Source organism: Phyllostomus discolor, chromosome 10 (genome assembly GCF_004126475.2).
Source record: "Phyllostomus discolor isolate MPI-MPIP mPhyDis1 chromosome 10, mPhyDis1.pri.v3, whole genome shotgun sequence".
In the NCBI taxonomy this organism is placed as follows: Eukaryota; Metazoa; Chordata; class Mammalia; order Chiroptera; family Phyllostomidae; genus Phyllostomus; species Phyllostomus discolor.
Window position 1 is genome coordinate 5,879,012 of NC_040912.2, and position 23,788 is coordinate 5,902,799.

Consider the following 23,788-nt stretch of genomic DNA (forward strand, 5'->3'; position numbering starts at 1 on the left):
TTTGATTTTTCCACTCAGCATTATGTTTTCAGGTATATTCCTGCCTCTGTGCGGCCTTCCCACTCTTGCCCTGCACTCACTCCATGTTACGTGCACCTTTCCCGGTGGGCACACACGCACGTTACCTCCAGATCCCCACTGTCACAGGAGAGTTCCGCAGCTGCCAGTCTCATCCGTAGCCCCTGGGGACCTGTGCGAGAATTATTTCTGGGACGAGTGCCCAGGAGTTGGGTCTTGGACTCACATGCTGTATGTGTGCTTAATTGAAGCTTGATTTTCCGACTGGGGACAGCACACGACAGTTCTCATCTCTCTGTGTCCCCACCAACATTTGGTGTGCACTAAATTTTAAATTCCGGTCATTCTGATCGCTGAGAGTGCGTTTTACTGTTGCTCTAATTTTCATACCTTAGATTCCCAGGGAGTTGAAGCATCTCCTCACGTGGTTGTACCCGATTGGACATTCCCTTCTGAGAACTGTCTTTTTGTGTCTTTTATCTACTCTTCTCTTTCTTTTTATGTGCTAGGAATTAATCCCTGGCCAGCTTTAGATTCTGCAGTAATTAAGTCCCAGTTTCTAATTTCTCTAATTACTTACCCATCATTTATTTTTCTCAAACAAAACTTCTTACTATTTAACGTAGGCAAATCTGACCGTTTTTCACCTCATATGGAGTGCTTTTAGGATCTTTTTTATGAAACGCGTCCCCGCCCAGAATAAGGAAATGGGATCCCAGTGTTGTTGCCCAAGGTCACGCTGTCAGGTGGCAGCAGAATTTGGAATTACGAATAGGTCACCTTGAAGAAACGGAATCATGGTGTTCGCCACACTCTCAAGGCAATCGGGAGCTGATTGCGCTCTAACGGTTCCATCAGGTTCACTCAGAGATCTCTCAGAAACCGCAGTGTGCAGCATCCAGTCATCAAATTTCACAGCATTTCCTTTTCTGCCTGAAATTCTCGCAATGTGTCTCTAATCCCATCATAACCAGCCGGGCTGTGACCACAGTTCTGGCCTTGACTGAGCTCATCCCTGCTCGTCCTCAAGGTCACCAGCTGCACTGAATAACCCTGAACACCAGTCCTTCCTCCGTGGGGTCTCTGCCTTTTCCAGGAAAGCACAGGGCAGAGGTCAGAGGTCTGCGTCTCCTCCGAGCCCGGGAGGTCAAGCCGCTCTCTCCCGTGAGCTCAGGGGTTCAGCTCTGTCTCACAGTGTTGGGGGTGTGGGGAGGCCAGCGCGGATGGTGGGGAAGTGGAGCTCGGGGCCCCTCCTCCAATGTCACCTAAACAAGCTTGGCCTTTGCCTCTGTTTGCCGTGTGTGTTGGGTAACGTGTAAGGTTTACTTGAAAAACACTTTTACTGCTAAAACGGGGGGTGGGCATGGTGCTGCCTTGGAGAACCAGACTACTTTTTATAAGCTGATATATTTTCATCTCCTTGTTTATATTTATATCATGCGTTACATTTTGATAAACACTTTTACATTATCTGCATTCATAAAACCTTGTAGGCAGGCATAATTTAACGGCTGCGGCAAAATTTGCCCCACATCAAAGCCCGGTATTGCAGGCTCCAGCAGGCGGGCTGAAGGGCCGTGTGTCAAGAGATGGTAGATCGTTATCGGTCTCGGCTGGAACTAGATGATCCCTGGTCTCCTCATTCGTGCAAAGATGCTATGCCTGGAAATGGTTAGAAAGAAAGTAAAATTGAAAGAACAACCTGCACTGAGCCTCTTGTCTTTTGGGAGGAAGGAGGGACCTCACACATGCATCAAATGCCTGCCCCCGTCCCTGTGTGAGGGGCCTCGTTTTACTTCATCTTTACAGCCACTCGGGGAGGGAGGCGTTATTACGTCCGTTCCAAAGGTGATGAACCGGAGCCGTGGAAGGATGAGTGCAGAAGCTCAGATCCCAGAGCTTTCCCACTTGTCTGGCTCCAAAACCAGGCTCGTCCCACCGTGTCAGGACGCCACCAAGCAAACGCTGCATCGTCTTTCATACATTCGCCTCCCAGAGCTTCCCGGGGCCGTTGTTACTCTGGGGAGGAAAGTCCTCGTCAGTATTCTTTCCCACGCTGGACCACACATTGGTGCCTTGGCCCTTCCCCGCCTTCCCGCACCCTCGGTCCTTACCTCCTGCTTTCGGGTCGGGCCACATCATCTGTCACTTGCCGTGACTCGGCTGTGGGCATCTTTCTTGATTTGATTTCTTGGTTTCCCAACAAGAGCCCATGCTCTTTGGGGGGGCGGTGCCTCAAGAAAGGAAGATTGGAAAACAGCACTCCGGTCTTATGGCTCCACAAACTGTTGATCCAACTTGGCTTTTCCTCTTTGCTCATGCATTCTCTCTAGCCACAGGCTGGGGAGGTAGGCATGATCACAAAGGTCCTTTCTGCTCTCGGAGGGCACACCTCTGAGACACACACAGGGGCTTTCTTTCTCCCTTGTCTGATGGATTGAGTCACTGCGCCATGCTGTCAGGAACTTCCGTGGCACCTGTCTCGAACAGACGGCGAGGTGCTGTGGAGGTAGATACTTGGACAAATCTTGAATTTGAGAAGCTTTCCCAACTTAACAAGGATCTACAAAGTAAGCTATAGCAGAAGGTAGATGGGGATACCTGCCATAAGTGTGAAGAAAAACAAAGAGGAAACTAATGTTTATTAAGTACCTACTATGTGTCAGAAGTGCCTAATATGTGTCAGGGTTTACTCTCGTATTTTAGGTACTTTTATTTACATTTTCTGATTGGATAAGCCTAACTGTGTTTCGAAGTATTATGCCCACTTTACAGAGGAGGAAATTAAGGCTCAGAGATGATGCCAGGTACCACAGATCTCCTTGTCTCTAAAGCTCATGTATTTCCACTCTACATTGTTAAAGAACCTGAGGAAATGTATCAAAATACTAAAGTGGGAAAGCATATGACCCATTTAGTTACTATCCAGTGTTCCAGTTTTCTCTCACCTTCATTTACCTCTTTCCTTCTGTCTATTATGGGTACATGCACACCCCAGAACGTCCTTAGGGTTTGTCCCTTACCGGCACTAACTGTTATTAGTACTCTGATAATTTCAAAAATAAATCCCTTCGGATGTGGCTCAGGAGCTTTCTCCTGTCTTTCCCCTGTGATTTACCCAACCCCTGCTCACGTTAATCTTAGGGATAATGAAATGGGCTGCCTTTACAGGATGGGTTTCTACTGGTGTGCCATTTTTTTTGTAAGCATGAGAGTAAGGGGGCGGGGGGGAATGGGATAACTGAAATGGAACAACAGTAATATTTAAAAAAAGAAAGAATGATATATTATTACAAGTAAATTACACTGTGGAATGGTATTAATACTGCAGTTGAAAGCTAGAATTTGAAATAAAGATGGAAATGTTCATTTATTTAAAAAAAGGCATGAACATTTTTTAACAAGACACAGGCGTGGCAGGCACCCTTATTTGTAATCCAGGACTGTGTGTATGTGTGTGTGTGTGTGTGTGTGTGTGTGTGTGAGACAAAACTACTAACAAATGCACCCTTATGCTTTCTGTAGTGGATAAGAATTGTTACAGCTCAGACACGTCTAGCCAGTGTCACAGAGGTTGTTGAATGTGCCCACGAAGTGACCCAGACTTTACCCCCCGTCCAGTTTAACACTTTGAATAAAGGCTAGCAGGCTTCACTGCGTTGGAAAATTGCTGAGTGTCTGCAGCCATTTGGATGTACAGATTTGCCGTGTAGCCTTCCTAGGTGTGCCGTCTAAAGCAAGACTCATTTAGCTGACGCGCATTCCCTGCGTGCTGTTTGCCCAACAGTCATCACTCACGTTGGTTCATTAGGCGTTGGGTGATGAGCCAAGCCGCTGTATTCCCAGCTGGGGCTGGAGCCTGTGTAGTTTGGCACTGATTTACGACGTGCAGGAGGGAGCAGTTTGCAGAGCCATCTTAGAAACCCCGTTAGCTGAAGACAAATACCTGAGAGTTAGCTGATGGGAGCTCAGGAGGGGGGCTTTTGAGGAAAGGGAGTCATTTAGAAACACCAATATGACTTCCTCCATTATCCTGGCTAGGGGAGGGAAAGGTTCTGTGGCAGACGATGCTTTCGGGTCTGGTTTCTTGGCGTGTACCCCACGGCCGGGTGTGAGGCGTGTGATTGACGTTGTCACACAACTGCACCATCTCCCTGTGCTGTGGTTCTCACCATTTCTAAACGTGTTTACAGAGGCTCCCTGCGTCTCCGTCACCTTCAGACTAAATGCCTGTGTATCAGTAAAATACCTCGCGGTGTTCTTTTGAAAGATATTATGCAAAAGAGCACGCATTTATAGCTTTACCTTTCCTCTCCTGAATGGATTTTACACTGAAAAAGGTGGGGTTTTTTAAAAAGATTTATTTATTTATTTATTTATTTATTTATTTATTTTTAGAGAGGGAAGGGAGGGAGAAAGAGTGAGAGAGAGAAAGAGAGAGAGAGAGAGAGAGACATCAATGTGTGGTTGCTGGGGGCCGTGGCCTGCAACCCAGGCATGTGCCCTGACTGGGAATCAAACCTGCGATGCTTGGGTCGCAGCCCGCGCTCGATCCACTGAGCTGCACCAGCTAGGGCTGAAAAAGGTTTTAAGTGTAATATCTGACTCGTGTGCTTCCTATCTCTTGTTTTTCCTTCTCATCTTGCTCACCTGTTGCACCATGTTGGTGTGGCATCCTCTTTGCTCTTTGTGTTCTCTGGGTAGGGCAATGAGGAAGACATGCTTTGATCTTGAAGTTGCACAGAGAATGCCTCTGCTCCATTCGGGGCACCGTTCTTTTAGTGGCGTGCCAAAACTTGCACAACACATTTTTTATTCTCTCCAGGACAGACTCTTTCTCCCTGTTACCGACAGACAACACTCTGAGGTGCCATTGACCACTGCTGGCCAGAGACTTTATCTGTTTCCTAGAGACAAACACCTGCTGTTTAGGGGGTTTAAATTTTCACTAGCCCATCCACATGGCTCAGTTGGTAAGCTACAAGGATGCCCAGATTCACCTGGGGAGGGGGGAAAACACAGAGAGAGGAGAGGGCATGCCCGAGGGCGTGCAGGAGGCAGCACCAGGCAGAGGTGCCAAGTCAAGGAGGCGCTGGGGGTCCGGGCTTCGTCATTCTTTAGTCTTGGACTTCATCCTCCCTTCCTCTGCTCAAGGATCTTACCTTTTCACCGCTTCCTACAACATGCAGTCCCAATTCTTCTACTCAGCAGTGTCAGGCTTCCCCAGTTTGATCTCGACCTGTCTTCCCACGGACCACCTCCCACCCCTCTCCTTAAGGGAATAAACACAATAGCCACCATTTTTATCTGGTCTCATAAAAGCTGCTTGACATTTTTAAATCTCCTCACCACGTGGCAATATCTAGCCGGTAATCCCCAGTTTACTGGGGATCTGAGGCTTAGGGGGATTCAGGCATCTGCCCCAGGTCACGTAGGTGGAGAAAGCACGAGAGCCAAGAGTCAAACCCGGTTCCACTGGACTCCAGGGCTCGCTGCTTGCCTCTGACCTTCCGCTGAAGCCGGAGTGGTCTTGAAAAATTGCCCTTCTCTTGATCTGAAAAGGTTGGATGAGAGAGGGAGTGGATCTTAAACTGATTTTCAGTGTAAAAATATGTTTCCTAACTCAAGAGTGGGATGCTCAGAGAGCACCGACGTGACGTGTGTACTTCTGTGAAGCGAGAAGTTGAGAACTGCCGTGGTGCAGCGCAGCTGCTTTCCTCAGCTTGCTTTGGCTCTGCCCCTTTGCACAGTGCCTGCCTCTCCTCCCTTCTTTCTTTTTTTTAAAAAAATACCAAAACACAATAGAACATTGACTCTTTAATATCAGTGGACTTGAGAACAAATTATATCCTTTAGGAAATCATTTCACTTGTTTTTAATAAACAAGAGCATTTGTGCTATAGCAATAAACATTACCTCTAAAAAAATTCTCCCTTACTTTCACTCAAATTATAATTCTCAGAAAGTTCCTTCAACATTGGTTATGGTCAGAATTTTCTTCTCAGAGTTAAAAAAAAATCACTGAGCCCTGGCTAGTGTGGCTCCGTGGATTGAGCTCCAGCCCGCGAACCAAAGGATCGCTGGTTTGATTCCCAGTCAGGGCACATGCCTGGGTTGCAGGCCAGGTCCCCAGTAGGGGGCATGCGTGAGGCAACTACATATTGATGTTTCTCTCCTTCTCTTTCCTCCTCCATTCCCCTCTCTCTAAAAATAAATAATTTTTTAAAAAAATCGTTGAGATTTTAAGGAGAAAGGTGATTGTGTTCTATAACAGAAGGTCTGTAATTTGACCCAGGAGACCTCTGTCTGCCCACTGTTTCATTAACTTAACAAACACATCCACTCCTTCTGAGTGTCTGGCACTATTCCAGGGCCCGTGACTTGGTCCTCGCCGTGGGCAGCACCACATCCAGCGGTGTTAGCACTGGCCTTGACCTCCAAGGTGGGGAGACGGAAGTACTGTTGAGACACTGGATTGAGCAACTTTCACAAGGACATGAAACTGAACATAAGTTCACTCACCGATTGGACTCGGGCTAGTCCTCAAAGAAATTCCATGCGGGGACATGGGGACGCTTAAGAAAATCTAATCCAAAGTTAGGGAACTGTCACCTGTGTTAGGTAAGGCTTTCTATTGCTCACCATCAAGGGTTCCTGCAGAGAGCGAGCAGGGGATGGGTGCCATTGTGAATCCCGTACTCAACTGGGTTGGTAGTGGCTGCGTGCAGACAGAGTCCTGGGCACCTCAGAAAAAAAAAAAAAAAAAAGTCTGCCCTGGCTGGTGTAGCTCAGTGGATTGAGCGCAGGTTTTGAACCAAAGCATCTCAGGTTCAATTCCCAGTCAGGGCACATGCCTGGGTTGCAGGCCATGGCCCCCAGCAACCACACATTGATGTTTCTCTTTCTCTCTCTCTCTTTCTCCCTCCCTTCCCTCTCTAAAAATAAATAAAATCTTTTTAAAAAAAGAAAAAATCTGCCACAATACATTAGCAATACCTGTCACCAGCAAGGAACAGAGGAACGAAGACATATAGGACATAGAATGGCCATCGTGCCGTTTCCTGCAAAGGGCCCATCATTAAGGGAAGGGGCCACATCTGGATGAAAACGCGGCAGACCCGGCGGATTTCTGGAAACCGTGGGAACGGCTGTCTTCCTCCAGCTGTGCGGGGCACAGCGACTGGGCAGAGAGGGAGAGGCACTGAGTGGAAAAACACAGGAACCATTTTCAATCTTCCTTGGGCGCACTGGCTCTAAACCACGAAATAACTCTCAGGGTTTTGCAGACTCAGAGCACTCTGGGCTGTTTTAATTGTCTCGGCTTTATGGCTGTAGCGGTTGACAGGTTCTCCTTTAAAGATAACAAATGGCTCACAATTACTTTAGTTTGGAAAGTGTTCCGCTGCCCTGGGACACTGTAATAATGGACCATGGAAAGAAAAGGCCTGGGGATTTATGAGGTGCCCCAATTTACAGCCATCTGGGAGAGATCCGGAGAGCGTCGGGATGGCGGTGCGCTAACCAGAGTTCATCCATCATCGCTACCGTTGTAAGCCCTCTCTTTCCCTCTGCCTGAAATTATCACACAGGTTCGACCCCAGCCTTTATAAGACTCCCCAGAAATCATTTTTTAGCACGTAACTCAGAAATCAAATCTGCTTGACCTTCGGTTCACTGGACTGAGGGGGAAATTGTCCAGGTACAAAAAAACTGTAAAATCCACTAGTGATAAAAAGACAAATGGGGGATAGGCTGTTCTTTCAAAGGGCTCAGGAGCCTCCTGGGAGACGGCCGTGAAGACACAACTCCAGGCCGCTCCGACAAGTGCAGTTCTGAAGCAGCAAAGGGGTGAGAGTGGCCGTGTAGTTGTATCCACATACATATGCGCTCTGCTTAATAATCACTTTGTTTTCCCTGCCCCCCAATTATGTTGACAACCCGTACCCGTAAAGGCGCTTATTAAGGCCCAGTGCTACTATTTGTTTACAACCTCCCTTGCCCTCCCTGACCTTGAGTTTCGCAAGGGTGAGCTCTGGCTCCGGCTCTTTGTGTTGCCAGCATCTACCCAGTGATTAGCCCGTATGATACGCCTCGTGAGTGTTAGCTGAGCTGACACGGGATGGCATCACTGAATGGATACTTCCAACGAGTTTCATGTAATACCGGGAACTGACAGTTTATTAGAGGAAATTTAGAAAATCAGAACGCATTTGCCCTTAAGACAGTCTGTTGATTCTGGATTGATTTAGAAGTCACAATGCAGACCGTGATGTTTTACGTTTCTCGACAAAGGCCTCTCCATGTAAAACGCCACACTGTTGAGTTGATGACTACTCAGAAGGAGAAGATTTGAAGGAGAGTGGCAAGGACAGCCCCTCCCTGTCCGTATCAGAGTTCAGACCAGTGGATTCTGGGAAATTTTAAGTCCCCCTGTGTGGTCATCTCCCCAGGCCAGCCTGTCTGCTGACCAGCACCACTGATGCCTTCATTCTGGTGACATGGTCCTCCCGCAGTGACCTGCTGCAGGTCTTCCCGCAGTGACCTGCTGCAGTGGTCCTCATAATGCGCTTCAGGTCAGCCACCACGCCTGGCGCTGGAGCTACCTTCCGGGGCCAGAGTCCGCCTCTCTCGCCCCGAGTTCCCCCGGGCCCCGCCCGAGCAGTCTGCTTACCAGAGGTGTGCTCGGTCCACCTTCCGGAGGGGCGGACTGTCCCGTTTCATTTGTCACCATTTAATAGGCTATGTAAAGCATGCTGAGAGATCTCCGTGTGTGAGGTTAGGGTTTCACTCTCTGTGTGAAGCAGTAGGCATTCCATTTATTTCTTAAGAGGGACTAATTTCAGAGTAGTTTGAGGCTAATTTATCTACGCCCACTGGTATTCTTCTGTCCACTTTCCGTTTAGTTCAATCGTTCACTCTGCAAATACCCATGAAACCGGTATTAGATGCCGGACGCACAGAGATGAATCGGGTAAGATCCCGCCATCCACAGAGATTGGGACACACCGGGGGGGTGGGGGGGGATGAACGTGTGAGCACACAGTTACTGCTCACCCCTTTTCTGCAAGTCTTACCGATGAGTGAGTGAAGAAGGGGCACTGAGTCGGCCTCAGATTTGCTGGTAAACAGCCTGCAGTGTTCAGGGGTATCTGTGGGGGCCGCTTGCCCATCAGTGGAGACAACAGTAGCATCATTCGAATCATTCAACACTGTGCTTCTTTGCATCATGATTGTGCACCTTAAAAGACAAAAATCCTTCCAGGCCATTATTTCTTTAGTGAAATTCCTCCCCTCTTTTGGGGGGGGGAGTTCCTCCCAAGAACCAGTCCCCCCCACCTCCACCCCCCGGGGTCCGCTGGGGCTGCAAGAAGACAGCGACCCCAGCCTGGGAGACTTGCCCAGGAAGAAGCTCGCTCTTCCTTCCTTTAAGAAGCTTGGCAACAGACATTGCTTTCCTCACCCATGCTTGGCCCAGCCTGGCTAAGTTGGAGAAACCAGCATTAAAAACCCATTAGTAGCATAATTATTAAACATCTGTAGCCATTTCCCCCCAACTCTATTGAATCCCGTTGGACCCTACTGGAAGAGTTTTTCAACCTTCTTGGCAAGAAAACCAGCCCTGTTCGTCTCTGCCCCTCTCACCGCACACTCACAGGTTTTGATCGACTTGTTTGACGTGCTGGTTATTCGAAGATGTAGCGTAAAAGCCACCCACTCGCGTGCTTGGTGCGAACTTGGCTTGCTGGGGGCTCCATCGGACGCTGGGAGAGGAGCTTCCTGGGGTCAAGCAGGGCCTTCAGGTAGCTAACCAGCGAATCGGGGCTGATCGCCGTGTTCATTAGCCCCTGCTCGGTGGCGAAAGGAAGCGTGGTCACACGGCTCTGTGCCTCGAGGGCAGGCTGCAGAGGGAAGGCAGCGACCCCAGATCTCACCGTTCCCAGCTCCTCTTGGGGACTGACGCCCTGCGGATGCTGAAGGCAGCAAGAGGGACGGCGTGTCCGTATCCATGCATCTCCAGCCGCCTCAGCCCTAATTGATTTTAAGATGAATTGCTGGTGGAAAGGTTTTTATTTTTTCAAATACTGCCCATAAAGATACTTTCAACCTTAAATTAAAATGTCTTCTGGTGAGGAGCAGGCAGCTCTAGGGCTGTGTGTCTTCGTCTTTGAAAGGTGAAATCGCCCAGTCTCCGTGGGCATGGAACCCCTGGCTCGGGCATGGCATGATGAGCTCTTTCGGTGGCTAATGGCAGAGCTGCCAAAGCTCTCGATTCAGACTGTGGCCGGATCATCGGGCTGCCTGAAGCTGCCCGAGTGTCACTATCCCCCGCCACCCGATTCCTAATTTATCAGCCACTAAAATCCAGTGGGCGTCCTCCAGCAAGGGAGCGTGGTGCTGAGCAACTCGCTCAGCTGCTCCGGGGCCATCTGCTCTGCTCTCCGGGTGAGTTGGAAAAGTCACCTTTCATCCTCTCTCTAATAATAGTCCCCTGGCAGCTCCTTGGGTCCGCCCGCACCCCCCACACACAGGGCTGCCGGCTCAGCGTCGGCACGGGGGCTGCAGGCCTGTGTCTGGGAACATGGATGCCGGTGGCTGCCCGAGGCATTGGGGCTGGCTTAAGGGAAGACAGTGGCTGCCCTGCCAAAGCGGGTCTCTCTCAACCTGAGGTCACTGTACCTGAGGACATCTGGGCAGGCCAATGTCCTTGCCACAGTGGCTGCCTCAGCAAGAAGCAGCGCAGGGAGAACAGTCTGGTCCCCGAGCAGCAGTGGCTTCTGAGGGGGCAGCCCATGCATGCCCCGAGTGGATGGGATCTCCTGACCGTCTGTCGGACTGTCCCAGGTGAGAGCACGCGTCCTGTCCGTGCCACGCGTCCTAGGGTAGGACCTGCAGACCAGGCCTGGGTGAGCTGGGGCTCAGCTCCTCGTCTCCCCTGCACCGGGCACTTTGGAGGGCAGGGAGCATGTCCCTCTGTTCCCAGAGGGGAGCAGTCTCTGCCTTTCCTACCTCCTTCCGCCTCCTCGTGCGGACCAGAGGCCCCCGACCCTCGCTTCACACGCACGTTCCCCCGGGGCCTTTATAAAAGGTGACCAGTGTCCAGAGCCCATTCCAGGCCAAATGGATCGGCGGCATCTCCAGGGCTGAAGTCAGGCAAAGGCACATTCTAAAGTTCATTGTAGACTACGGGTTGAGAATTACAATTTTAGAGGCTATTGTTTTGTTTTAATCACTTGATGAGTTCACCAGTTATAAATTAAGTGGATATTTTCTCAATAATTAATGCCTGATTGGGTTGCTCGCACTCTGTGTGTAATAGTAAGCAAGGGGCCACCGTTCACAACATTGTGGTGCAATTCTGTGAGGGGACAGTAGGTGGCAGTAGCACCAACTTCGGGGGCGGGGAACAGGTCAGGGAAGGACGTCTAGGCTTGAAGGGTGAGCAGGCTGTAGGAGGCGGGCTTCAGCCACAGGAGGAAGGAAGAGCACACAGGAAGGCGCGGCATGAAGTTCAGAACGTGGAAACAATCTGTGTGGTCGGACCGCAGAGCGCACGGGGCGGGGTAGATGGGGCATGCGCCCGAGGAGGCAACAGAGAGCCAGTCCAGGGCCCGTGGGGCCGCACTACAGAGTCTGGTGCTCACCTGCAGGCAGTGCTGGACCGCTGCAGGGGTGGGGGCAGTACCTTAATTAAATGCACTGGGGCGGCACTGGTTACTAAGATTACGTAGGTTTCAAGTGTGCAGTCCTGTGACACGTCATCCGTGCATTCCATTGTGTGCCCACTGCCCGGAGTCCAGTCTCCTGTCACCACATATCGGACCCCCTGTACCCTCCCCATTTCCCACCCCCCTTCCCTCTGGTCACCGCCGCACTGTTGTCTGTGTCTGAGTGTTCTGTTCATTATCCGTGTGTTGCTTTCCACTTTAGATGCCACACAGGCGTGCAATCACACGGTTCTTCACTTCTTCCATCTGACTTGTTGCACTCGGCGTGATGCTCTCGAGATCGGCCCGCGTGGTCGCCAGTGGCAGTGTTTCATCCTTTCTCGTGTCTGCGCGTGTTCCTTCGAGTGCACGTGTCTGCCACGTCTTCTGCGCCCAGCCACCGGGCAGGGGCACCCGGCTGTTCCCACGCCCTGGCTGCTGGGAGTAAAGCCGCAGTGGACTCCCGGGCACGCAGTTGGGGTGTGAGCAGGGGAAGGATGGGAGCAGGTTGGCATTTGGGAAATGCCCCCACCTCTAGAGGGGGCAGAGTTGAAGTCGGAGGCTGGGGGTGCCCAGGACAAGGGACGGAGCGGGGGTCCGGGGAGGGCTCAGGCGGAAGGAGCAGACACTCAAAAAGAGAGTCGACATCACACCACTCCTCAGAAAACTGGGACCCTCAGAGCAAAATTCCTAACTGTAAGGGTCACGCAGGTCCCCACGCCCAGGTGTGCCCATCATTTTGACCATGGCTACTAGTTTCCCGTCACTCGCCAGAGATACGGCACCCAGAGAGCAGGCCCTGACCGTCAGCGGTTTGCATCCCAGAGCTGAGTCTGCAGTGAACAGTTCTCCTCCGCTCCCGGGCACGTGTCTTGGCTGTGGATGTGATGTTCGCACAACGAGCCAGCTTAGAGAGGAACGGTGACCGTGACCTCGCAGCCCACAGGGCACGCAGCAGCAGCCTCTGGCTCTGAGGGAGGTCATTATCGCCCGCTCGGACCGGAGCCGGGAGCAGCTCAGGGCTCAGAAGGCCATTCCCGAGCCACTGGAGAAACACGGGCAGAGCGACAGGGCTGGCGAGGTCTTATTATTCCTGCGTGTCACCTTTAGACCTGTCCTCGTCGATGTGCAGAGGGGCTGTTTTGCATTTATTAATAGTCAAAATGTGTCACCTCCACCTGTGTAATCGAGAACATGAGATGGAATCGGGAGGGAGCTGGAGGTGGTGCCCCCGCTGAGCTGAGCCCCTGTGACCTCCGGGCAGGTTCTGTTCATGTCCATTCTGCCTGACCCCACGGGGCCTGCCCTGCTCAGACCCCAGCGGGAGGTGTCACGGGAGGAGCGAGGACAGGTCAAAATACCCTCGAGGCCCTGAAACCTTGCAGGGAGAGAGGCGACAATACTGTATGTTTTTAAAAAAATGACCCTTCCCTCTGTGGGAGTCAGGTCTGTTCAGCGCGGCCTCAGCGTCACCATCTCGAATGCCCTGCACATGTTACGGGCACCTCCGTTCCGTGAGGTTGTCTGCGTGCTGCGAGAAAGGGTTTGTCCTTGAAGAAGCTGTTGTCAGGGGGGCGGTGGTTCACGGGAAACCTCCTGCTGACAGCTGTGCTGCATTGGGGGCAATGCTGTACCTCTCCTAGACCTGACTTAAGGTTGTCACCCTCGCTGTGCAGATGAGGAAGCGGGTTCAGAGAAGCTGAGCCATTGGGCGGCCCCCCAACCCCCGCTCCACCCTCCAGCCCCCCTCGAGGGAGGGAGGGGACTTCGCCTGACTGCTGCCCACCTCTAAAGCCAGGCGACTTTCTTCCACGGCCGGGGCTGGGCAGACCACCCCTGCAGGCCCGGCCCAGCCGGCCACCTGGTGGTTTACATCCTGTTTCAGTGGAACACAGCTACGGCCATTCGTTTACTTGTCTGTGGCCACTTTCCTGCCTCCACAGCAGAGCTGAGTCCTTGCAACAGACACTGTGTGGCCTTTAACGGGGCCGGCCAAGCTCTGCCCTGTGCCGCGCCGCCCCTCAGTAAGCCCAGAGAGCTTAAATGCTGCTCCGCAGACCCAGGGGGCACTTCCATCCTTCCCTCCCCTCCATGTAATATGCTCACCGCCACTTAGCAAAACCCTCCTTGCCAGTGCACTCCCCAGCTGTGCTAAACTGCAAAGTAAAACCGTCTCTAGTTTCCAGGAGGCATCCTCATTTCTGAGGCCTCTGGGCAGGGAGTGGGTCAGGGGATGCCGACAGCCTGCATCTGGCACAGTAACTGTCCCTGACAGGTGAGTCACCAGTTTTTACCCTAACCTCCTACTTTCTCTGGGCAGGGCCTCTTCTCCCCACTCCTGACCTTGGAGAGCAGCACCCCCCACAGGCTCCCAGCCTCTGGGAAGTTATCCTGCCTACACACAAGCACTGGGGGGTCTCCCCTCCCCAAACCCCACTCTCCAGCCCAAACCCCTCTAATGGTTTGGTCCTGGTGAGCCTTCAGGCATCGTGGCTTGTGTAAGGAACGTACCTGGGAAGAAAAACGACCCAGTCCCGAAGTGCAGCGATGAGAACCCTCCCACGGGAGTCATTTTTTACCTGGGCAGTGTTGGTACCTGTCTTCCCCAAGACAGCCTTTTTCCTTTGTTGTGAAGATAAATTTGTTTCACGGGGCACCACTGACTGGGTAAATTGACCCCCTGTTCATGGCCGTGCCCAGCGCCAGGGACTGCCGTGGCCCCCCCAGGAACCCCCCACTCAGCTCCAGATCACCCTGCCCACCCAGCCTGGGAGGGACACCCAGATGACCGCCGGACCCCCCTGACACCGTGGCAAGGCTTTGTAAACCCGGCCTGCAGCCTTGTGGTTCTGTTCAGGATGTATTTGTTTAATTCTAGAGAGTCAAAGTGGGAGCCAGAGAATCTTTGGCATTGAACAGGTCGATCAATGTTGCAGTCTGAAGGACACTGAATTAAGTGCTGTGGTCCACAAATACAAATGAGAAGCCATTCTTGCCCTCTGGGGATTTACAATACAAGTGGAATGGGCGGTCCGCCCTAACTGCTTTCCAGCAACGTGACGAGAGTCGCTGTAGGTGCCATACTGAAAGCTCAGAAGTGGCACCAGATGCCGGCCAAGATCAGGAGCTTTCCCACTTGGTTGTGCGTCCAAATCCCCTGGCCAGGCCGTTGGAACAGATACAGAGGGCTGACCGTATACATCTCACACCGTTTTATATAAAGGCACTTGAGCGTCTGTGGATTTGGGTGTCCACAGGATCCTGGACCAATCTCCCACAGATATACCAAGGGTCGACTCTACCAGCATGCTTGATCCTATTCAGGGATGCCCGGTACTTACACCTTCAACCCAGTCGTCCAAGGAGACACCTTCAAAGGGTTTTCTCCATTTGAAGTTCAAGGTCTTGTGGGACTCTGGCTTCTTTTGTAGCATATCGTGTTAACTCGGAACACGTGCTCCGAGAACTCCGGAAGCACTCCACAGGCACCACGCAGACCCTGGTGAAGAGATCGGTCGATCCCAATGGTGAGCGCAGACTCTAAGAGGATGACTCCTTTGCTGTCTGCGGCGAAGCGCGTGCTGTAATTAGGAAGCTTCAAGTGCATCGATTTGCTGCTGCCTCTGCAGCATTGTCCGTAGGTTTTTCAAACAATGATAAAAGGTCCGCTATTTTCCAAGGAGGACAGAGTGAAGGACGGGGTTGTGAGGGTCCTGATTTACGTCACACACACGGACCATTAACAGAGATTTAATGTCGTTAATTGTAGCTCTTGGAGACGGTATTTTGCAAAGGAATAGAGGATTCTTCGATCTGTGTAACTCTTTTGTCTTCTTTAAAAAATCAGTGACATCTCTTGCTGGGGTCCTTTTCCTTGTCACACAGAGTGACCGTAGAACATCTTGGGGGCAGCGCTGAGCAAAACCGAAGTCCAGCCAGCAAAGCCAGCCCTCGGTCCCAGCAGACGTCCGCCCTGTGCTGTGTACGCTCGCCGCCCCACCCCTCCCCCTGGGGCCCTGGGGCCCTGGCGCCTTCCCCCTTATCCTGTCAACCCGCTCTTGGAAAACGGTCCGTATTTTCTCCAAACTGAAGTGTACATGATTGTGGGGAGTGTAAAGGATTGTTCTACTTACAGACTCTTGCATCTAGCAGGGATCAGAGTTGAAAGCTAAAGGAATGAAGCTCCGACAGCGAATTTTAAGCCTAAGATTTCAGCAGGAGCTACACAAGGGATTATCAGCATTTCCCATGCGAAGGTACAGCCATCAGGACACAATGAAGATGATTTTCTAAAGTCGTTGCTTATTGAAGGAGCTGTGAGTTTTCTCCCCAGATGCTTCCTTCTTGTACATCTGGATCCGGGCAGGCTTAGCCCCACCAGCTCGGGTCCCTTTGGCCTTTGTTGTGTTTGTAGGGACTTTGGTTGCAGGTGATTCGAATCCCATTCAAACCACCAGATGCCAGGACTGGACGGACTTTGGGGTGAACATGGCTTAGCCGTTAACAACACTCGTACGCATGCGCCTGCCCTTCCTTCGGCCGATCCCGGTGTCGGCGATCTCGTTACCTCCCACCCCGCCGCAGCTTCAGGGCCGCCGTGACGGCTCTCGGTGTGGGAGGAAAAGCGCCCGCCTCCGCTCTGCCTCAGGTTGCATCAGAAGAGTCCGGGGCAAGGTGCTGACCGGTCAGTCTCGGGGCCGCTGGGTCTCATCAGAGGTGGTCTGGCCGTGGTCATTTCTGCGGCAGCCCCTTAACGAGACATGCGAACCAAGGAGTTGCCGGGGCCCTGAGGTTTCATGTCCTCCCCTGTAAAATGCGGGAAGTGGAGCCATGTCTAAAACACTCCCCACGTTAACCTCATTCCGTTTAAAAATCGCTCCTCCATTGTCAGTCCTCTGACTGCCGTGTCTTTATCTCTGCTGCACGTCCCGCCTCCTGCCTCAAGGCCAGGTGGCCTTGGGAGGTGATAATGATCTCCTTCACTCAACCCTGAGTTTCTCCGAGTGGGGAAAGGGGCTGCGTCTGAGGTGCCCCCCACCTGAAAGAGCAAAGTGTCATGGATCAGCCTGGACTGGGCGTAACCACGGTTTCTTCTGCAGGATGTAAGACAGTCACTATTTCAAATTCCGTGAGGCATCCATCCCCAGTGTAGCATTCTGCCCGAGTGAGAAAGGAAACAGGATTAGGTGGAAGGTCAGCTGGAAATATCCCCTTCTGCCGTTACGCCAGGGACACGAAGCAGTGATTAAGTAACTGGTTCCAGTTCAGATGCATCCCTGGTTCGGCAGGGCTAAGGTGTAGAAGAGTCCGAATCATTCACCTACTTCCACACCATTGGACACACATTCTTCCTGTAAATCCCAGACCACGTCTTCCCGAAAAGCCTCCCGCCTACCAGCAGTCCATCAGCCCACCCTCTCTAGCACGTGCACACTTCTGCTGTGCTGGCCTTTGCCCCGCCTGCCTCACTCATCGGACCGTCAGTTCACAGAGGGCGAGGGCCAGACTTGAGTCCCCTTGGAGTTCCCAGCTATTGGACGCACGTGAAGTGCCCAGCCACGTTCGCTGTGTTGACTTCACAAATCACGCCTCTCGAGAAAATGGTAATAGCGTCTATCAACACAGTTTGAGTAATGTAATGTAAGCTAATGACCAGCTGTGTTAGATGGCAGGGGGCAGCCCAGCCACGGGACTGAAAACTCGCACGAGACAGGGGGCGGGAGGATACTTGACGCGGTGCATTCACTCCACGGCTGTCACCAGCCACCACGTCTCAGGACGGGCGTGGCATGCGGCTCTTCAGAGAGCAGTGGCACCGCCTGGATACTGCAGGTGCATGAGTGAAAGATACAGATCTGTTGTCTCTCGGGTTGTCTTCTGAACTTTCCCGAGACTTCTGCCATTAGATTCACTTTTGTGATAAGATACCACCACCCAGAAAGCCCCTATGCAAATGCAATACGTTACCTTGTAGAGGACATTCTCACTGTAGACCTGGATCCCTGAAACTCAGAAGCGTGTAAGGGCAAATGAGGGTTCATATCACTTGAAAGCAGATTTTTTTTCCTTCTAGATACCTATGACCCGTCTTACCCTCAGTGTAGCCATTTCCAGTTGACAGGGGGGTCCTGGGAGCACAGGCACACGCAAGTGGGTATGCAGGTGACTGGGGAGTGCAGATGCCTGGCATCCCTGGGTTAGGGGGCTCACGGGCCTGTGGGTGCCCCGAGGCCTGATGGTAACAGGTTTTAGCTTTGCTGCCAAGGAGGATTCCCTTTCTCCTCCTGCCTCCCAGTATCCTTAGGCCCCTTCAGATCACCGGACAGTCCTTGGGTGAGTGAGAGAGATGCACACTTAGAGAAAGACACATGGGCAGGCAGCTTCGCCACCCGCACCCCCGGAGAGAGGGGACACCGTTCCGCAGAGCTCAGCAAGTGCTGGGAGCACGCTTCAGCTGCCCACGACTTCCTGATGTGGTGAGATTTTCCCATCACTCAGCAGTCGGGCAGGTTTGGATGTCCCGGTTTGCCACAGCGTCTTCTGTGCTGTAAAACTGTCAGCTGTATTGCAATAACATTTCATGCACATGGCATCTTGGTGGGACTCGTCAGTGAGCAGTCGCTACCGTACCGTGCCATACGTGAATTGTTGAATGAACAATGATTAGAAGCCATAAGGGGGTACTGGGATCACGTTTATAGCGACAGAGGGTGAGCACTCCCCCACGCCTGCCCTCACCGTGTGCTGTGTCCACCATGCTGGGCCAGTGGTGTCTTGGAATTCAACTCGATGTGTGTGACCTTGGACAAGTCCTCAGTCCTTCTCAGTCTCAGTCCCCTTGTCTTTCAAACAGTGGTGATGACACCCGCGCTGCCGTGTGGGAGGGAGGATCACAGGAGGTGGGGAGCAGAGGGGTGCCTGGCACCAGATGCAGCCTATAGTGCGGGGTGCTGGTGAGTTTCTCTTATCTTTAAGGGACTACGCCGCCCCAAGGGTGTTGGCCAAAGCAGCAGGGCAGTAGCGTTTTTACAGTCCTGGGTCTACTCCAGGGCGGGTCCCAGCTCAGCCTCCTACCAACCAGCTGTACGATTGTGAACTAGGCACTTAGTGTTTCTTTCAAAGCCTCAGTTTCTTCATAGGTAAATGGAATGACGTAATATCTGCCTCGTAGATCAGAGTGGATTAAGAGAGGGAACATAAATAAAGGGCCTACCCTAGTATCTGGCACATAGTAGGTACCTTATCAACAGTCACAGTTGTTTGCATCTGTAGTGGAGGGTTCAAGAAAAGAAGCAGAAAGATTATTATAAATCTTGTCTGGCAGGGGGCTCAGTTGGTTGGAGCATCATCCTGTACACCAAAGGGTTGAGGGTTTGTTTGAGTCCCGGTCAGGGCGTGTATGGGAGGCAACCAATATACCCTAATGTTTCTCTCTCTGTCTCTCTTTCTCTCTTGCTGTCTCTCTGAAATTAATAGAAACATATCCTTGGGTAAGGATTAAACAAAAAATTTTTGGAAAAAAATTAATTAGATCTCTTGGATGCCTTTGAGTGTCTTCTGATCTTTTCCTGCGTTCTCTGTCCTGGTGAAGATGAGTTCATATGAACAGAGGCGACGGTTAAGTGCCTTCTGCGGGCTAGGTCTGTGGTGAGGCGGCAAATTACCACATCCTTCTTTTCTCTCGAGGCCTCCAGTGGGATATGTCTGTTCTAATTTACTAGGCTTCGAAGAGGCCACGCCACGTGCACATTTCCAAATGCATCATTTGCATGAACACTCAGGCTTTCCCTAGACGGGGAAGGCATTCCGCGAGGAGCGGGGGTGGATGTCAGTTCACACTCATTTGAACTGGTGCCAACCAAATTCCCGTCCATTGTGTCTCAGCGATTTTCTCCTGGAAAAAATAACGCTCGAGCAGACGTCTAGCTGTTGCTTGGGCTTTTTTCATTCTTGAGTTTGCGTTGCTTAGAGTGTTGGTTCAGTAGCAGTCACATAGCATAGGCATCCAGTGGGGCACTCCTCCTACCCCAAGCCTCTGTGTCCCCAGCTCCGACCCGTCTCCTCCTTGTAGCTCCAAGGATTCAAAAGAGAATGGGAGCCCTGGCTGGCGTAGCTCAGTGGATTGAGCACGGGCTGCGAACCAAAGTGTCGCAGGTTCGATTCCCAGTCAGGGTACATGCCTGGGTTGCAGGCCATGACCCCAGCAACCGCACATTGATGTTCCTCTCTCTCTCTCTCTATCTCCCTCCCTTCCCTCTCTAAAAATAAATAAATAAAATCTTTTAAAAAAAGAAAAGAAAACGGGAGATGCACCTGATGGTAGCTGACTCCACAGCAAAGCACACTCAAGGTCTGGGCCGAGAGGGCACGCACAGGGGCTCCCGGAGGCGGGGAGCTGTAAACCGGTGGCTTCTCTGGACGGACGAGGTCAACCCCAGAACATTACGGTCTTCCTCTAATCTACAGGTAATGCAGGTGGTGAAGGAGCAGGTTATGAGAGCTCTGACAACCAAGCCTAGCTCCCTGGACCAGTTCAAGAGCAAGCTGCAGAACCTGAGCTACACCGAGATCCTGAAAATCCGCCAGTCCGAGAGGATGAACCAGGAGGATTTCCAGTCTCGCCCGATTCTGTAAGTTTCCCACCACCCCCACCGCCCCCACCACCTCCATCACTCACATCCCTAGGGAGGGCCTCCCTCACAGCGGGGCCGTGTCGGGAACCCTCTATGGGAGGCCCACAGGGGACTCTCCGAAAGAGCTCAGTCCACTCGGGACGTCGGAGCAGCCCCCTGAGGGAGGCTGGGCAGGCAGGCGGGGCCGAGGGGCAGGTGGGCACAGGGGCTGGTTGAAGGATCTAAAGCAGGAAATGCCCCAGTTACTGCTGAGCCCGCTAAGGAGCTGCAGCTGAAAATTTGAGGTCCTTTCCTAACACTGGGAACTAACTCTTTTGCCTGTGAAGCTACATTCTGTGCAGGTGCCTGTGAGTGACAGGGTGCTCTGGCCCAGCCGGACGGAGGCCCACTGATGAGGAAAGCCATATGAGCTCCTAAGTAGTGCGTGTGGGTAGGGCGGACCACTTGCAGGGAGGAGAGACCCGCTTCGCCCGGCCCCGTCGGTTCTGCTTGGCACCCGTCCTTCTGCTCTTGTGCCTGTCACCCGGCAGGCCTGAGGCAGAGCAGCCATGGCCCCCTCCTCACAGGACTTGGCATCACATCCCACCGTTGACACGTAGAGTTCGATGCGTCTCCACCTTTAAGATGCCCTGAGCCTTGGGCACGAAGACTGGTGTGCTTCATCTGTTCTTAGAACTGGCCTACTTATCTCTTCCCTTGTCTTTTTCTAGGAAATAGATCAGTTTTGTTATTACCCTTATAATGTATAAGGAGGAAAATAGGGAAGGGGTGGAGGGCAGGGACGCTTACTCTCATTCCGCCCTCGGACGACTGGACACAGCGTCTTTTCAACGTTTGTGTGAAGCCAGCAGCCAACTGACAACATCAGGCGTCCTTGGGGAGCCCATCTTAAACTTGTCTGTCTGGCTGGCTCTCTGTTTCTGGTTCTTTTTTCTCTGCCTCTTTTTCTGTTGCTTGCTCTTATATACTTGATGTGTTTGGTGCTTGGCAATTGGCGAAGCACCTCCTTTGGCTCTCCTGTTTCTCCTGTCCCCGTGAGACATGCAGCTCTCATCTTCACTCAAGGACCGGGATGGAGTCTAGACAGCAGGGCCCCGGTCCGCAAGCGGAAGAGCCAGGACTTGAAGTCCAGCCACTAATCGATCCCTCAGCTGAGCTTTGTCAGCCTCACCAGGGTTCCTTTGCCAAATGCCAGATTCAGACGAGGTTTTAAAAGGTGCACCGGCCTGAAGAGACAATAGCCAAGCAATAACATCAGCTCGACATTCGTTTTCAAACCTTAAGAGTCACCTTTAGAAACGGCAGAGCAGAACCGCAGGCTCGGGGGGGGGGGGGGGGGGCGGGGGGTGAAGTTAGGCGGCGGTGCCAGGGTCGGGAGGAGGGGGGGCAGCCGCCCACACTGGGCACCAGCCCATTCTTCACGGGGCGCTGCTCCAGTTGTACAGGGGTCCTCGGTGACAAGGTGACAGCCAGAAGTGCTTAGCAGAAAGCACTTTGGGTAAGCGACTGCCTCCTCAGAGCTACGGTGTGTCCCTTGCGGGGAGGGACGGCGGTGCCTCGCCCCCGGCGGGGCCTCCGGGCCTGAGGCCCTGGAGTGCACAACGTCCGCTCCAGCCGCTGGGTCCGCACGAGGTGACCTCCCTGCGCTCTGGCTGCAGTTCTTAGAGCCTAACGGGAGACTCGAGGAACCACTTCAGTGAAGGCCAAGTGGTTCTAAATCAGCATTTGACCATGACTGTGTTCCAAGGAAGAATGTTCGCTGCCGGTCAAGTGTGACTCCTTTGCTTCTGCTTGGGTGTCGTAGCCTGGCTTCCCACGGCTCTGCCCACGACACTGGGAAGTTCCTCTTCCCTTTTTCCCAAGAAGCTCTCGTCTTTACAGTGATGCCGTCAGGAGAAGCAGTGTAAACGGGAAGGACACCTCCTGCACGCGTGGCACCTTGGCACCGTCACTTGGCCATGGGACGGAAAAGCAGCCATGGTTCTCGTTGTAGCTGCATTCAAGTCCTAACGCCTTTTCAGAAGCTACGGCATTGAAGCGGGGAGGGTGCCACAACCTGTTATCTGGGCCCCTCAGGGCGGGCATCCTCTCTGCTGACGTTTAGTCTGTCAGAAGGAGCTGCTGCACAGGAAGCCCCTGTGGCAGGGGCTGGAGGAAGCCTGAGTGCTGCCCAGCGGGCCCACAGCGTAAACCCACGTCCACATGCTGACCGTGCATGATCGCTCTTATTCCTTCACTTAACAACACGCGTTGAGCAGCTCCTACCTGCCAGGCCCTGTCCAGGATGCTGGGGACAGGGAGTGGACCAGAGAGACTTGGTCCTGACTGTCGTCCCAGGCTTGAAAGCTGGGGCTGGAGGGGTTACCAGGGCCTCTGCTCAGGGCCCTGCTGGGGGGGGTTGGGGGGTTATCACAAAAGCACAGAGGGGGTACATCTGACTCAGGTTCAGGGTTATTGGCATTTGAAAGCAGAAACGCACCTTAAGGCCACCTGGTCAAGCTTTTCATTCTGCAGGCTGGGGTAATGGCTTGGCCGAGGCCCCCTCCGGCTGCCTCTGTGTGGTCCTGCAGCACGGCGGTCACCTCGGGGCCTTGAAGACCCCAGGAGGCATGCAGCCCGTTTGAGAAAATGTTCATGCTTCCTGAGAATAAAAATGCGAACTCTGTGTATGCAGATTCTGTGGGAAACATATATAGGTCGGAGGATCTCTGTTTTGCTTCTTAGCTCTCCACTAATGATTTCAGAGAGAAGGTGTCATTTTCTACTTAGTAGGACTTTACAGGGAAGCCAAGTCCATCTACATAATTAATCTGAGTTCGTGAAAATCAAAAACTTGAATAATCTAAAACGGGTCGTTGGACACTATGGGACTTTAGGCCATAGGACACCCAGCAGGGAAGACACTTCTCAGTGAAGTGTGGCCACCCAGGCCCCGGAGCTCACAGACCTGGGCTGCATTCCAAGGCCACCAGTTGCAAATGTGGCTCTTTGAGGGCCTCCGTGCCCCCTCCTCAGCCCGTTTTCTTCACGGCTACACACGAAGGTGATGCAAGCATCTCCATCACTGGGTTGTCACGGGGCGTCAACAGGGTTGTGTCTGAAAAGGACTTAGCGTATTTAGCATGCGCCTGACACATGACAGCCACTCAGAGAAATGGCCGCTCTGATTATTAGCCCATAACCCGAATTTTACAAGCTGTCGCACTGTTCACACGCACGTGGCAATGCCGACCCTGGGCATGTATTTGTGTAGGCCTCGCCTCGTCTCAGGGAGCCCCGTGGGAGCCGGCGAGGAAGCAAAGTAAAAACAAACAGGGCCAGGGACAGGGCCATGCCCCAGCCCCGCACCTCACCGCAGGCAGGCCGCAGGCTGTGCTCCAGGTGTTGCCCAGCCGGTGCCAGTAGGACAGGCTGGTCCCTTACACAATTTCC

General features: G+C 52.6%; 2 protein-coding genes across 5 annotated transcripts in view; both read left to right on the top strand.

Annotated features, from left to right (window-relative positions):
* ELMO1 (engulfment and cell motility 1) overlaps positions 1-23,788 on the top strand; it is a 472,089-nt gene that overhangs the window by 414,459 nt on the left and 33,842 nt on the right. For all 4 annotated transcript variants that reach the window (XM_036010403.1, XM_028526015.2, XM_028526016.2 and 1 more), the window contains one exon: positions 20,190-20,353. In XM_036010403.1, coding sequence (XP_035866296.1) covers positions 20,190-20,353 — 164 coding nt within the window. The remainder of the gene's footprint in view (positions 1-20,189; positions 20,354-23,788) is intronic.
* On the top strand, positions 98-5,703 carry LOC118497018. Its single transcript, XM_036010405.1, has 2 exons — positions 98-4,358; positions 4,604-5,703. The coding sequence occupies exons 1-2, from the start codon at positions 4,338-4,340 to the stop codon at positions 5,522-5,524; spliced, it is 942 nt and encodes a 313-aa protein (XP_035866298.1). The 5' UTR covers positions 98-4,337; the 3' UTR covers positions 5,525-5,703.

Coding starts and splice junctions, on each gene's coding strand:
- LOC118497018 (XM_036010405.1), top strand. CDS start 4,338: ATGGATTTTACACTGAAAAAG. Junction 4,359..4,603: donor TGGATTTTACACTGAAAAAG/GTGGGGTTTTTT, acceptor GGGCTGAAAAAG/GTTTTAAGTGTAATATCTGA.